Here is a 15428-nt window from a genome sequence, read left to right as displayed (position 1 = left end):
TCTATGGGCCCTATCTTGCACCCAGCGCAATTGATTTTGTACACCGACGCATGTGTCATTCCTATTTTGCACCCGCGCAAAGCGCGCTTTTCCCTCCACAGAAGCACGTCGCTAAACTAGTGAATGAACTTGCGCTCCCTGGGCGGTTCAGCGCAAAAAAAGGAGGCGTGTTCCGGCGCAAACAATCCCTGGTGCTATTTTGCTGTTCCATTAAACAATTGCGCCACTGACCAGAAAAAACCTAGTCTAAAGTCAGTGGCGCGTTGCGCGTTGTTCATTATGCTATTTTAAGGGCGCATGCTTGACCATAATGTATAGCGTGCACAACGCGCATACACTTTGCTCATGTAATCTACACAGATGCAACAGTTATTTTTGCAAATCATGTTACACTAAAAAAATATTAACACATGAGATGACGGAAATCATTTTGGTGTGCCACGAAGATGTGAAAAAATAGGCATAAATCTAGCTTACAAATTATTCAGGCTAATTGTAATAATTAAGGATAAGACCTGTTTGCCCAATAGTGGCAAGACATATATGTATATAAGGACATCTGACAAATTGGTTTGTCCGTCAAGAACCAGGAAAAAAAATCGACTGAAAAACTGAAAAAACTGAAAGACTGAAAAAAAAAAGACTGTGAAATCACCTTTACCATAATGTACAACATTACAACTTCACTTCTCTGTCTTTCACTGCTCTTACAAGAACATCAGTCTCCTCGGCTGTGAACCGCTCCTGGCGTGCGCCTGGTAAATACGCCATAATAATAGCAATCCATAATGGAACTTGCGCACCTGCTTTTACAGGGAATGTTGGATGACGCTCGGATTGGTTTATTCACGTTACGCCCAAACCACACCTATGAATAATGAAGCTACTTCAGACCAACCCATTTTAGATTTGCGCCGGGCGCAAGAGCCATTTATCCCGCCGGGAAAATAGCAACAGCGCCGAGACCCGCCCACAAAGTTACTTGCGCTTCGCGCTTTGACACTTGCATTTTAGATCGTTAAAATAGGGCCCTATGTGTGAATATTGAGAGGGTCTTAACCCTATTAGCAAACAGGGCAAATGCTTCCCAGAGAGCGTTTAAGAGAGTAACATGATTAATATTAAATGGAAATGCACAAACACACACATTTAGAGAGGAAGTGAGCAGGCGGGGGAAGAGAGTGACAGACAGAGGCCCATTGAGAGATTGATGGCTATATTCAAATGAATACAGAGAGCTGACAGGAACCCAATGGAGCGAGACACAGTCTGATGTGAGCCAGTCCACCACAACCACACTACATACAGTACCACACATATCATGGTGTGTGTGCTCTAATTCCCAAGACCAAACACTACCACAAACAGCCTAGAATGCTTTTGGGATCAATAAATGCAAGAACTGAGTTGCTGTTGACACTCCTTCACCTCTTCACACGAGCACAAAACAGGAAGTCACAAAGAACCAGCTAGCAGTACAAATGGAACAATGAAAAATCACTCGCTTTCCCGTGAGATGAACTTTTATTGCCCGTTTCACTGAAGCCAGACAAAACTGAAGACATTTCACCGCCCGTCTTACCTAATTTAGGGAGGGAATATTTGACTTTGAAGTAATCCTGGTAAAACTGCAGGAGTCTCTTGGTGATGTGCAGAGCGTAGTCCCCCGATCCGCTCTGGATGGCGTCAGGCCTGGCGTACAGCCGGATCTACATCAATACAACATCGGAAGAGAGGGAGAACAAAAGTCAAATTGTGCCAGGTGCTAAATGAACACTTGTATGGCTCTGGTTTATTCCTAAACTGAATTCCCTCAAGGATAACTGTTAAGGACTTGAAAGAGTAATCCTTGGTCAATATATCTGCCAAATGCCAAAATCTGGCTTGGGAATTATTTTGTCTTTCAAGTGCCCTTTTTGCCACCATTCATCCAGTCTGTGAGGCATTAAAAAGTATTACTGTCACCTACTCCACATGTAAAAAATAAACCTTTCATTTTCTGTAGATTGCAGGCAGATGAGCTCATATTGAGTGTTTTTAATTACAAAATTTCCAATGAACAACTACTCTACCCATAATAATCTGAAGAGAGATCCAACAATCAGAGAACTTGCTTTTGCATAATGAAGAACAGTCCATATAATGCATTGAGAATTACATATGTTGACAAAATGTACTTTGTACTTTATATATTGTAAATTATATATGATAATATAATCTAAATATACTGTTTTTATATTTATAATGAAAATTTTGTACAGTTTTTCTGATTCGATTTAAACATTTGCAATGCTTCATGGGATAGTTCATATACTCATAAAAGAAGTATACAGTTTTGTTCCTTCCGGTTTTCATAAACTTGTTTTGTTTAAATCACAGCTTTGATACACGGCTTAATCTTTTAATTTGTCTAAACTCCTTATGGATTGGGAGGGGAGGGAGGCTTCTTGAAAAAGTAGGTATTCCACTCTATTTGAGTTATGTCACATTTAAATGAATTGTTTTCATAAACCATAATGTTATTAGACTGTAGCTGATGAAAAACCCCTCTGTATATTTTCTCACTTTTCTTGACTCCTCATACATATTTTAAACATATTTGCTTAATTCCATCCATTTTAAAGCTGTAGTTTATTAAAATAGCATTTGCATTTGTTTTTGGAAACAAATTAGATTTCCAGTAAAAAGCAAAGACTTTTGCATTATTGCAAGATCCTTTATTCTGTATTTACGGTTATATGTATGTGAGAGAGAGAAAGAAAGAGAGAGTGAGGAGAGAACAAGTGTGACAGAGAAAATGTGTGAGGTGTGGCTCTGTGGGAAATGTATTCTCACAGTAAAAATGATCTTGGTCTCTTTTAGCCGAAGGCTGATGAACAGCACAGCTTTCTGAATGAGCATCCATCTACTCAGAATGAATGTCCTCCTACACTAACAGAGTTACTGTGCAAAACAAGCAAGAGGAAAGCCTTTGTTTCAGAGCCTGGCAGCAATGCACATTGAATTATGTGTTGTTTACCTCACATGTTGCTACTGTATCGACCAGCTCTGTCTGATATATGTCCGATATAAAGATGAATGGATGACACAGGGCTGTGGAAATGATTCTAAGCTCAATCAGATCAATGTGACTTTAAAACAACCTGTAATTAGACAAAGCGCTCAAGTTGACAATCAAGAGACGCTTCATTAATCAGACATTGTGGAGATTGTTCAATCTGACTCCAGTGCCGACTGCTTCATTTGTTTTGTTTGTTTGGTTTTGTTGAAGGCAGCTTGACAGAGACTTAAATGAGGTTAATTGAACTCAAATAGTGAGTCTCTCAGTGAGCGGCTGCGCAACATTGATCCACTAACAAGCTCTTTCTGATGAAAAGATGAAGCTTTAGGATGACAAGGAGCACTTGACCTGATATTAACATCCTGTTGAGTTATTACACTATATATGTCTGTATGCGAGAGATCCTTCAGGCAAATGCATTCCCATAAAGGACCAAACTGTGCCATAAAAATTAGCGTGTAAAAAAAATACAGCTTGGATTTTGTTTAGACCAGTCAGACTGGTTTAACAGCACCAAAACAGCATAAATCAGGATTGACATTTATGCTGGTATAAACTGGTATTTTAACTTTAAAACCTAAAAGTTTGAAGGCATTTGTATCCCACTGGTAAAATCATAATTTTGTCCATTAAATGCAGTAAACAAGCTTTTCTGATCAGGCTGAGTAGTTGTATGAATATGTAATGAGCATAGTATGGTGGTGTTGAATGTTGATTAGATATTACAAGAACATGTGTCATCTTTATTGATAATATAAAGACACTAAACCAGTGGATTTAATAACGGCTGCTACAGTGTTATGAATGGAATATGCTGCTTTAAGACAGTCACATAACCAGTTTCTCTTATTTTAGCAATTTAACTAATATAATAAAATAAGTAAAAATGATGCATGGTCAGAAAGGGAAATCCTGTTGAGTGTTCGTATTTGTTTGTTTCAGAAATCACGACGCTTAGGGTCAATTTACAATATGTGATGCACTAGAGAGAGTCCAGTGGTCAATACAGGCGAAACAAAGGTCACGTTCACCAAAACAGAGGCGTGTGATGATGAAGACTAGGCATTATTCACACACAGCAGCAGTTTGACTAAACCATGTAGGCTGGTGAAGACAGATGAAACAAACAATCCAAACTCAGACTTCAAATCATTTTGGAGAGCGGGCCACAGACGGCACGATCATTTACTGTCTGGTTTGGGAAATACATTTTTCTCCAGATATTGTAGATTTGACATCACTCCCAGAGGTTGCAGAACATGCAGGGTAGTATCTGAAATGGCTTGGTCATAACTGAACATAATGCAGGATATGGCACATTAAAGTTCAATTTTATTCACTCAAAATTGCTATTTATACTAGTCTTAAGAGAGCTCTGATTTTATTGCAGAACAACCAATAGAAATCAACAATTAGCAGTTATGTTTATGTTAATGGAGCAGGTTTTCTGAGGGAGTGTTTAAGACTGTGGCCAAATTAAGCACCTCTAAACCAATGAGCTAAACCACTTAAAATCCCATAAAGTTGAATGAACTGCCCAACACTCAAACAGAACCAATAAACAAACAAAACCAATTAACAAACAGAAACAATAAAAAAAACATAACTAAACACCCATGCATAGACAGGGGCGCCGCTAGCAATTTTGGGCCCTATGAAAGAATTTGATGTTGGGCCCTCTACCACACCAATCTAGCTATCCCAAATCTTTGTCTGCAATTTAATAATATTGACCAATTAAGCTCCGCTCGCTCAACCCAGAATGCCCCAATTGGCTGATGAAACATTGATTAAAATTAAGACACAATTTATACAAAACAAAACTTAATTAAGTGGTCACAATCATGTCTGATCAACTCCATTCATCTTATGATGTGTCCTATCTCATGCTGTTCACTTCTCATAATCGGCATAGATCGACAGATTGACAGCATAGACATAAAAAAACAACATTATAATATTTAAACATAAATATAAAAATAAATACCTTAAGGGCTGCAACAAGCACAGAGAATTTTCATGTCGGAGTGGGATTTGAGTGATAGTTGTACCGGTGAGTGTGAGCGGTTCATGAGTGGAGCGTTTTGCTGGATTTTTCCGGAAATGCACCATAATTGTTTTATATTTGCAACTCTTTGGTAGATTATACATTTATAATACATTACTACTAGTACTGTTATTACTAATAAAACTGATCTCTGGGGGCCCCAAAAGTGTGTGGGCCCTTAGAATCGTCCTAACTTTCCCCCCCTTAGCTGCGCCCCTGTGCATAGAGAATAAAAACGAACATACCAAACACCCTATCAGAACAAACAAAACCTTTAAAGGGATAACACAGACAGTTTCTGCCAATTGCATGTTAATCTTGAGTATACCTATAGAGTTGTACTGCAGCCTTCATATCGCCGAAGAGAGAACACTTTCCAAAAACAGTCGAGCTTGTGGAGGCGTGCAGTGGGCGGAACTAAAGAGTCACGAGCACACACACAATACATCCCTGGATAACTTTCGATTCACTATACGTTGTTTACATTATATGCACTTACACGCTGATTGCCAACAAAAAAAGCAGTTTCACTCACCGCCTGCGGTTTCAACTTGTGACCAGGAACAAACAAACACACTTGCAGAACTTGCACACTTGCTGCTCCGGGAAAACAAACTGCATCCATTTCCTTAATTTTGGGTTATTTGGGAAGCTGAACAAGGTTATCTTTCCCTCACAACCAAAAACACACTTCTTTAGTGACATTGTTGATTTCATGGTCTAAAAACAAAATGACAGCGCTGCTGAACGAAGCACTTTGATGGATGTGCTCTCGCTCTCGCTCTGGTTGATGTGCACACGTGCTCCTCTAGGAGAAGTGCCCATACAAGGATATTCCACCCTTTATGATGTCATACAGGGCCATACTCTCAAAAAACTTTCAGAAACTTGTTTGAATCACTGAAGGAGTGTATTTGGCACAGAAATACTCTTGTCATACGTCCAACAATTCCTTTTGAAATTTTGGCCATGTTTAGCATGATAATCCAACTCTTTAACAGTGTAAATAAGTGAGAATGCATGAAATAGTATTAGACCCCCCCCCCCCTCCCCTTAAATGAAGAGTACAAATATCCAAACAAAACAAACAAATTTAACAAACAAAACCAATTAGCAAATGTATACCAAATACCCAAATAAGCGGAGAAAACAAAACAATAAAGAAACAGAGCCCAGGTCTAAACAAAATCAATAAACAAACTGAACCTACATCCAAACAGAACCAAATAACAAACATACCAAACAACCAAGCATATATACAAACAAACAGAACCTTTAAACTAACAGTACAAAAATCCAAACAAAATAGTTGATCCAACGGAACCAATAAACAAACAGAACCTACATCCAAACAGATCCAAAAAACAAACCTGCCAAAGACTGCCAAAAGCCAGCAAACAAACAAATAGAACACTTAAAATGATAGAACAAAGATTCAAACAAAACCATTAATCAAACAGAACTAAGATCTAAACAGAAACTATAAACAAACAGAACTTACCACAAAACAGAACAAACATGCCAAAGACTCAAGCAGAGCCAAAAACAAACAAATAAACAAACAAACAGAACACTTAAACTAACAGAACAAAGATCCAAACAAAATCAATAAGCAAACAGAACCAAGATCCAAACAGATCCAAATAACAAACCTGCCAAAGACTGTCAAAAGCCAACAAACAAACAGAACACTTAAACTGACAGAACAAAGATTCAAACAAAACCATTAATCAAACAGAACTAAGATCTAAACAGAAACTATAAATGAACAGAACCTACATCAAAACAGAGCAAACATGCTAAAGACTCAAGCAAAGCCAAAAACAAGCAAATAAACAAACAAACAGAACACTTAAACTAACAGAACAAAGATCCAAACAAAACCAATAAGCAAACAGAACAAAGAACCAAACATATCAAATTTAACAAACAGAACAAAGACTGCCAAAAGCCAACAAACAAACAAACAGACAGACAAACAAACAAACAGAACACTTAAACTGACAGAACAAAAATTCAAACAAAACCATTAATCAAACAAAACTAAGATCTAAACAGAAACTATAAATGAACAGAACCTACATCAAAACAGAGCAAACATGCTAAAGACTCAAGCAGAGCCCAAAACAAGCAAATAAACAAACAAACAGAACACTTAAACTAACAGAAAAAAGATCCAAACAAAACCAATAAGCAAACAGAACAAAGAACCAAACATATCAAATTTAACAAACAGAACAAAGACTGCCAAAAGCCAACAAACAAACAGACAAACAAACAAACTAACAGAACACTTAAACTGACAGAACAAAGATTCAAACAAAACCAATAATCAAACAGAACTAAGATCTAAACAGAAACTATAAACAAACAGAACCTACATCAAAAGAGAACAAACATGCCAAAGACTCAAGCAGAGCCAACAACAAGCAAATAAACAAACAAAAACAGAACACTTAAACTAACAAAAGATCCAAACAAGATCCAAACAAAACCAATAAGCAAACAGAACCAAGATCTAAACATGAACAAAAACCCGAATGCAACCATTAAACATACAAAACCAACATCCAAACAACCAAAAACACAACAGAAATCAATTAATTAAAAAAAATGTAATCATTAAGCAAACAGAAGCAATAAACTAGCAGAATAAACAGAAAAATAAATAAATAAAACAAAATCCTTTATCTCTAAGGATTTGATTGAAAAGATGAACGGAAACATGTTAGGCATGTGCATGAAAAGCAAAGGCAGAGAGAATTATTAAATTTCTTCCAAAAAACATACACTAATGAATCCTGCAGAATTATCTGCAAGTAAAGTGAATAGTATTTCATTTTGTCAGTAAAATAGAGTTCCAAACAGCATTTCTAATGTTATTAGTTTATCCTTAACCACATCTCACTAATACAATTTTTGTGGGGCCTTCACTGTTTATAATATACTTATTTTACTGTAAAGGATTGTTAAACAGTAGCCTAATTCCACATGGCTCATTAAATTCTAAAGTGCAAGCTGTAGGTTAGATGACGGCAACAAACAAGCCTGCAGTTCTCAAGAAATACAATCTCAGGCATCATTACTCTACTAAACTAGGTATGAGGGAAAGATAAGTCAAATGCGTCAATAACTATGGCACTAAATGTATATCATTAAAATCCATTGTGTAAAAACCCAAAGTAAAACTGTTCAACTGGCCCCCAATGGGGAACACCACTGGCTCGGGTAATTTGAGTTTGAGACCCCTCACCTAGACCCTTAAAAACCATAATACATAATGCCCAACCAACTGCTGGCGGGTCTGTCGTGATCTTTACACACGTGTGTGTGGTACATCAGTGTTTCCCCATAAACCCAGAGTAATAACTCCACTCTCCTCTCCAACGTTCCTCTCCCACGATCTTTCCTCACGCCGAATCTGTATGATAAATGGAGCGAGGGGGCTACCCTGCCGCTTTAATGTGATTGATGGAGTAAGCTAGCAGGCGGCTAACCGCTACAAGCCACAGTGTGGGTATAAATGCCCCAGATAGAAGCACACACTACAGCCAGCATGGCAGAGATGATTTGATATAAAGGAGAGCGCAGTCATGCTGAAGGAGATAGATTAATTACACTAATATGAGGAGGAGGCCGGCCAAGGGCACACAGCAGAAGCCACTGAGGAAGCCGTCAGGAAGTGTCTAATATGACAGCAGGACTTTGACTGAACGTGATATCAGTAACGCAGCTCCTAAGATGAAGCGTGACCGATGAAGCTGCTTAGAATGTGAGGATTCAGTGTCAAAAAAAAACATTTAAGTGCATGTGATGAAAGTGATACAAGGCACACTTTTTTATCTTAATGGCTACGCTTCACATCAAACAAGTTCCTGTATGTTATATAAACCTGGAAGAGTTTGTCATGAACACAATCCTGGAGCATAAGTGGACACCAGTTGCACACATGACTGTTACTCTTTTAGTAGGCATTTATATGACTTTGTGGACGCTGGACTAATGTTAGTGGAGACAACCATTTCCATTATCCATTCTATAACCATTATATATTGAATATAGAAACGTACTTTAACATAAACATATCGACTGTGAGCAAGATCATTTTAAAATGGAATTTATTCCTGTGTTGCCAAGCTGAATTTTCGGCATCATTACTCCAGTCTTCAGTGTCACATGATCATTCAGAAATCATTCTAATATGCTGATTTGGTGCGTTCAAGAAACATTTCTTAGTATTATCAATGTTGAAAACTGTTCTGCTGCTTAATATTTTTGTGGAAACTGATGCATTTTTCATTCCAAGATTTTTTCAAGTTCAAAAAACAACATTTATTTGAAATGTCTTCACTGTCACTTTTAATCAACTTTTGATCAATCAAGTGTATGTTCTGTATTGATTCTCTCGGCTCATTTGCAATTTTGGATTGACTTCTTTATTACTGAGCTCAGTGCAGTGCATTCTGGGATTGCCTTGACTTTGAAGCATACATGAGATGCTGCCTTAGAATTTGGCAAATGAGGCAGAAAATCTTCTGGAATAGCTTTCATTTCAGAAGCGCATCTGTGATGATGCTTTAAAATGCTGCTCTCTGGGTTTTAGAAAATAGTAAAAATAATAAAATCTCAGTATATTGTTGATAAATTTGGGGGCTGAAAACGTGACTCACCACGACTCCATTGTCTGTAACTGCTTCTCTGTAGGTGAAGTTGCACACGGCCCAGGCCAGGTAGTACGTGGACATGCGGGGCGTCCTGGAGAAATGGTCGGTCACCCATCCGTCCTCGTCAGACGTCGAGGCCTCCACTGGCATGTTGGACAGCGACTGATACGAGCTCTCGTGTTTCAGACTCACTCTGAATGTGGCTTTATAGATGGGCTCGTCGAAACACGGGAAGGCCTTTCTAGCGTGAGTTGGTGAGAACTGAGTCACCGCAAGAAACCTGCAGAATAAGAACACGAGAGAGGTGAGATGAAAGAAAACTCTGCTGAAATATATGCTATTTAACTAGTCCAGGAGTCTACAGTGGAAAGTCGTTTCGCCTTAACGTCATTACATTGGTTGTCACATGATTTCCTGAATGTAAATTAGCTCTGTCTGCCATCGCTGTGCATTTGTTTCACACTAATGAGCTTCCTGGAGTGAAGATGGACCAAACTGTTACAGCTTTTCAACCACAGCAGCTAAATCACATCAATTGTCAACATATCATAAGAGATACTAATGATATATCTGATATCTGCATGTCACAGCTGTAAACATTAAACCCATCTGTGACAGCACAACGTCAACAAATTGACAACGCAAACCAATTTAGATGGCAAGAAAATAATAAAAAGCTGTCAAATTGATCTTACATGTAGTCGGATTGGTGAATTTTAAGTGAAGCATTAATAATCTACATACAGAGGACAGAATCTGAACTGAGCCGGAATATCTAAGTAAAGAATCCAGTTAGAGAGCAGGGAAGAAGTGTTCTGCATTCCAGACAGCCGCATTAACGGATATTAAAGCTCGTTTCAAACCTCACAGGGAATTTTGCCTTTGCCACCCACAGCATGACCAGCAGACGGGGGATGAGGGGGGTTCAGCTCGCTCCTGCATTCCTGTCACAACTTTTTACTCTCATTAGTAGCTTTTCCTGAATTAACAATCTATAACAAGTCTATAATGTCCCATCTGCTTTCCTCCTTTTCATTTCATTCACCATTTATAGATGCTAGTACCATTTAAGCATCTTTAAACTATTTAAAGATGGCAGAGGAGACGCAGGCAGGAGGTGATGAGAAATCAGACGACTAACAGACACACAGGAGGAGATTCTACAGGGATGTCAGAGTGAAAATCCCTGCAGTGAAACACATGGAGGTGTTCGAGTTTGTTGGAGAGGTTTTATACCTTCTCATTATGACTTGCAATGTGAGGTCAAAGAAAAGCGTGAAGAGGATGAAGGAAAAACTGTTGAATCTCTGAAAAGCCCAGACAATCAGATCAGAACATCTCTGTGCCCACGTCTAACTATAAACACAAGTATTTTCTCAATCATGCGAGATCCCCGCCGTTCACTGTTCATGAATATACGAGCAGCCAGCAGGAGCTGATTACACTAAGCTCTTATGTGTGTGTGTCGGCTGTAGTTTTACACTGCCTCATATTCACAGAGAATTCTTGTTTTCTGGCTCCTGACTCTTTGTCCTCTGAGGGAAAATGGCTCATGTCTGAATCTTTGCCCCAGGTTTTCCTGTATCTGAGACATGTTTAAGCCTTGTTTAACCCTGAAGGGTTGGCTTTTATGGACACACTTCATAAACCTTTTGTCCATCCACCAGTTGCCTCCTTGTCTTTTCAATAACTGTTGAACCTTCTACTTCCTTTCAGCTGTAAACACAGCATGTTGTATTATAATATAACTAGTGATATGAAGATTTTCAAACATAAAAATGGGTTGCCTCAGTATAAACAGGAGCACATTTGAACTGAACACCTTAATGTTGATCATATTGATGTATTATGTATAATAGTTGATGTATGTAAATCTAACTTTGTGTGGGTTTATGAATGTTTATCACTGTGCTGGAAAACTTCCCATGATTATGAGTCTCAGTGTCTGACAGTAAATGAGTCATTGAGTGCAGCGTCAGACACAGCTGTGACTTCAGTACCCAGAGGTTACACTAGCGTTCAGATCTGTGTGACCTCTGACCTCCCTGAACACTGACGAACAGTTACTGTCTGAGACGAGACGTAAAAATGACATGCAGATAATAATGCTAGAACTGCCTAACCTAACTATAACCTGGATTTAAAGCTGGTAATATTATGGCTGAAGAACCAGAGATTGTTGTTTCTTTTGACATATGCTGTAATAATATTTGGAAAGCAGCACTTATCTCCCCCATGATGTACTTTACACTTTACTGACATTCAGTTGCACATCACACGTCACTGTATACAGAACAACACAAATTAAAGCCAACCTCACAAAATTTAGCATGGCAACCAGATTTTCAACAACAATACAATAAATGCTACAGCTGTTAACCTCCATTTATATAAGAACATCTCATGTTCATTTATTATGGTTTTTAAGAAGTGAACATTACTATTGAATCTATTAGAGTTTTATGTAAACCATAGTAAATACTAGTTAGGATAATAATCACAGGATATTATTAGGAGACTACTGCAAAATAGGGCTTTGTTGGTGTTGTAAGATGCCAAAAACATCTACAAATCAATGTCAGACAGCATCGTCATAAGGCAATTTGCATAATACCACTGACACATGAATATCCATAACACAGTTAATATACAGTTACTGCAGTAAAACTGGTAAATTGGGGACAGTACAATTACAGCTTCTTACACTTGAATGACATCATATTTATTATAATTTTACAGTAACATCAGTTAGTAACTATGGTATTTTGGTTACCATGCAAATTTCTCTAAGAGTAAATAATTAGCCAAAAAAGTCTTAAAGGTCCCATGGCATGAAATTTTCATTTTATGAGGTTTTTCAACATTAATATGAGTTCCCCTAGCCTGAATATTGTCCCCAAGTGGATAGAAATGTTGATCGGTGTAAAACCGAGTTGTGGCTGTCTTTCTCTGCCTTTGAGAAAATGACAGGCCAGACTAGCCAATCCTGAAGTCTCCTGGTTTGACGTCCAAGCAGGCACGGTTTCCTCCCTTTCCTCCGCCCAGAGAATCTGGCACGCCCATGCAAACGCTCGTCGAGAGATCATTGCATCATTGCTTGTGAACGAGTGAACGCTGGCAGTTTCTCAGTGTTTGGATGTACAAATGAAAACAGAAGTCTTTTTTCAGTTCCTTCTGATCTGTGATCAGTGATTTCTGATGTGTAGCTAATTATTTATTATTCGTGCACACAATGCGGCTTCTCTCTCTCCAGACAGAACGGTGTTTTCGTGTTTTATATCTTGTGAGTCAGTGTTTTTGTACGTCCTCGTCGCGTCTATCGGTTCTAAAATGTGCATACAGTCATGAGTTTCTGCTCAACATCAGCAGAGATAAACCTCACACACGCCGAAGCTCGGCCTTCAACATCCCCGACCCACAGTACTGCATCTGGCCCACAGCGGAGGCACCAAACGCGGCGTGAGATTAAGCAGAAGGGGGGTAAGCTTGAGCATATCCGGGCTAGCCAGCCTAGCCCCACAATAAACTGGATTACATCCGATTACTGCTGTTGTGTCTTTGTTTGCGCTGTGTACTCAACGCGCGTCACTGACGCTTTTATTTTATTTTAAAAATAATGCTATTATCAACACTTACTTTTAACTCGTTCATCTCGACAGCTGTAATGGTACTTTGCATGTGTTACAAAGTTGGTAGAATAATGATGAAGAGACTCGGTGTGACTGTTTATTCAGAACTCTCAGATACAAACACAATAAACTCGCGCTGACTGACAGCGCTCTCATAACTCAGTAGTTACTATAAATAACTTTGTTAGCAATCGCTGAGCTCAGTCTCTGATACATTAGTGATGTCCGGTTCGCGAACGATCTTTCTTTTGAACCAGTTCTTTTTAGTGAACCGAGTCAGTTCACCAAATCGGACTGAATCGTTCTAAACGGTTCGCGTCTCCAGTCAGCGCTGATCCATAATTTACTAAAGTTACTAACTTTCTGACATGAGTGACAGTCCCTCCGACTAGAAATAGACTAATAACCTAAAGTATATGCTGTAACTAAAACAGTTCAGACATGCTGAGAACTGATGTGAAGTGAACTCAGGTCCATCCGTCTCCCTGGCAGACTCGTGCCTGCTCGTGCCTCGATAAACCACGCCCCCTCCGCTCATTTAAAATGCAAAGATGTCAGCCAATCACAACAGTGGGCGTTTTTACTGAAGTCTCACAGCAGACACGCCTCTTGAAGCAGGGCATTCAGCCACAGGGCAAACAGCAGTATAGAAAAAATGCCTTTTATTTCTAAATTATGACATTTTATGATGTAAAAGTCATACTAACAATATAAGTACAGCTCAGGAAACATTATAAAATAATAGAAAAATGCCATGCCATGGGACCTTTAATGTTGCATATGAACTTTAGGCAGCATCAGTTGTTCCCATGGTCAGGGTCTTGACGACTGTAGGGCCCCAGGGGCTCCAGATTTCAACAACCTGCACCGTGGACCAGGATACCCAAGCTAAGACCCTGCCCATGGTAACAGCTGAACATTATATCGACACCTGATCAACAAATGAGAGACTTTTTTTGAGATTGAACCGCTTTTACCTTCTTTCTCCATTCAGCACGTAGGAGCTGCGGAAGAAGCCCAAGAGCTCGTGCTCGGTGTGCGCGTGAAAAGTGATGTTGATCTTGTATGTTCTGAGGGGCTTCATCTCTCTGTGCAGCGCGATCACAAACACCTGCTTGGGCTGGTAGTGGAAGCGGCGCTGGATCCTCATGGCGCCCGCTTTCTTACTGTCCGAATACACCAGCACTTTCTCCACCTCCAGCCGGTCCGTGTGCAGCACGATCAACTTCGTGGAGTTGACGCATTCAAACTCAATGTTCACCTCGCCGGAGAAGGTGAAGTTCTCCATGTACACGGACAGTCGGAGGTCGTAGTGGCGAGGGCGCAGGGTGGCCGGTAAGCGCAGATGTCTCCAGGGCTGCTGGCCGTCCTCTGTGTCTCTGTGACTGATGTTCCCGTCCCGGGACTGTTTCCACTTACTGTTGTTGGAGCCGTTCGCGGCCAGAGCCCCGCTGCTCTCCGTGGCGCATCTCTCGAAGCTGACGCTGAGCGTGATGGCGATGGCCGTGACGATGATGAGGGTGAGGATGGAGATGGCGAAGCCCAGCACCAGCCTCTTATGCACAGTGATGTGCTGTTCGGTCGTCCGGGGCCGGACCACCACGCTGTCGGCCCATTGATCGGACAGAGCCCGTCCGTTCCTCATGCTCGCGTCCTCGATCCCCATTATATGCCGAATCTGATGTGTTTTATACTCATGATCAGCCTCCGTTCACGCGGTGCAGCTTCAAACTGCGAGAAACGAGGAAAAGATCCCGCGCAACACGCAAAGCGTAGAGTAGACTGGATAACTGATGATCGATGATCTCGAGACTAGATTTCTGTGAATCAGAAGTTCGCTCGGTCAGATGCTGGAGCTCATCGAGTCCTTCCGCACATCCATTTTTCCTCTGACATCAGTCTAATGTGGATGAAGGTCCAGCACCTGCTTCCTGATCAATCGCGAGAGTGTTGTGAATCTCTCTTCTCTCTGTTCATTTCTCCTGCCTCCATCATCATCCCTGTTTCTCTCGCTCTCTGATGCATCC

The 15428-nt window shown here is 39.9% G+C and overlaps 1 protein-coding gene across 1 annotated transcript in view; it reads right to left on the bottom strand.

Moving 5' to 3' along the window:
- LOC307127208 (thyrotropin-releasing hormone-degrading ectoenzyme-like) overlaps positions 1-15419 on the bottom strand; it is a 167864-nt gene extending 152445 nt beyond the window's left edge. Inside the window, exons 1-3 of the mRNA XM_079818320.1 lie at positions 14379-15419; positions 9779-10052; positions 1583-1709 (exon numbers count right to left, since the gene is read on the bottom strand). Coding sequence (XP_079674446.1) covers positions 1583-1709; positions 9779-10052; positions 14379-15067 — 1090 coding nt within the window. The 5' untranslated portion in view covers positions 15068-15419. The remainder of the gene's footprint in view (positions 1-1582; positions 1710-9778; positions 10053-14378) is intronic.
- Positions 15420-15428: the final 9 nt, after the last annotated feature.

This window comes from Gobio gobio, assembly GCF_949357685.1.
Source record: "Gobio gobio genome assembly, chromosome: 5".
Taxonomy (NCBI): Eukaryota; Metazoa; Chordata; class Actinopteri; order Cypriniformes; family Gobionidae; genus Gobio; species Gobio gobio.
This window is presented reverse-complemented; position numbering and strand designations above follow the sequence as displayed.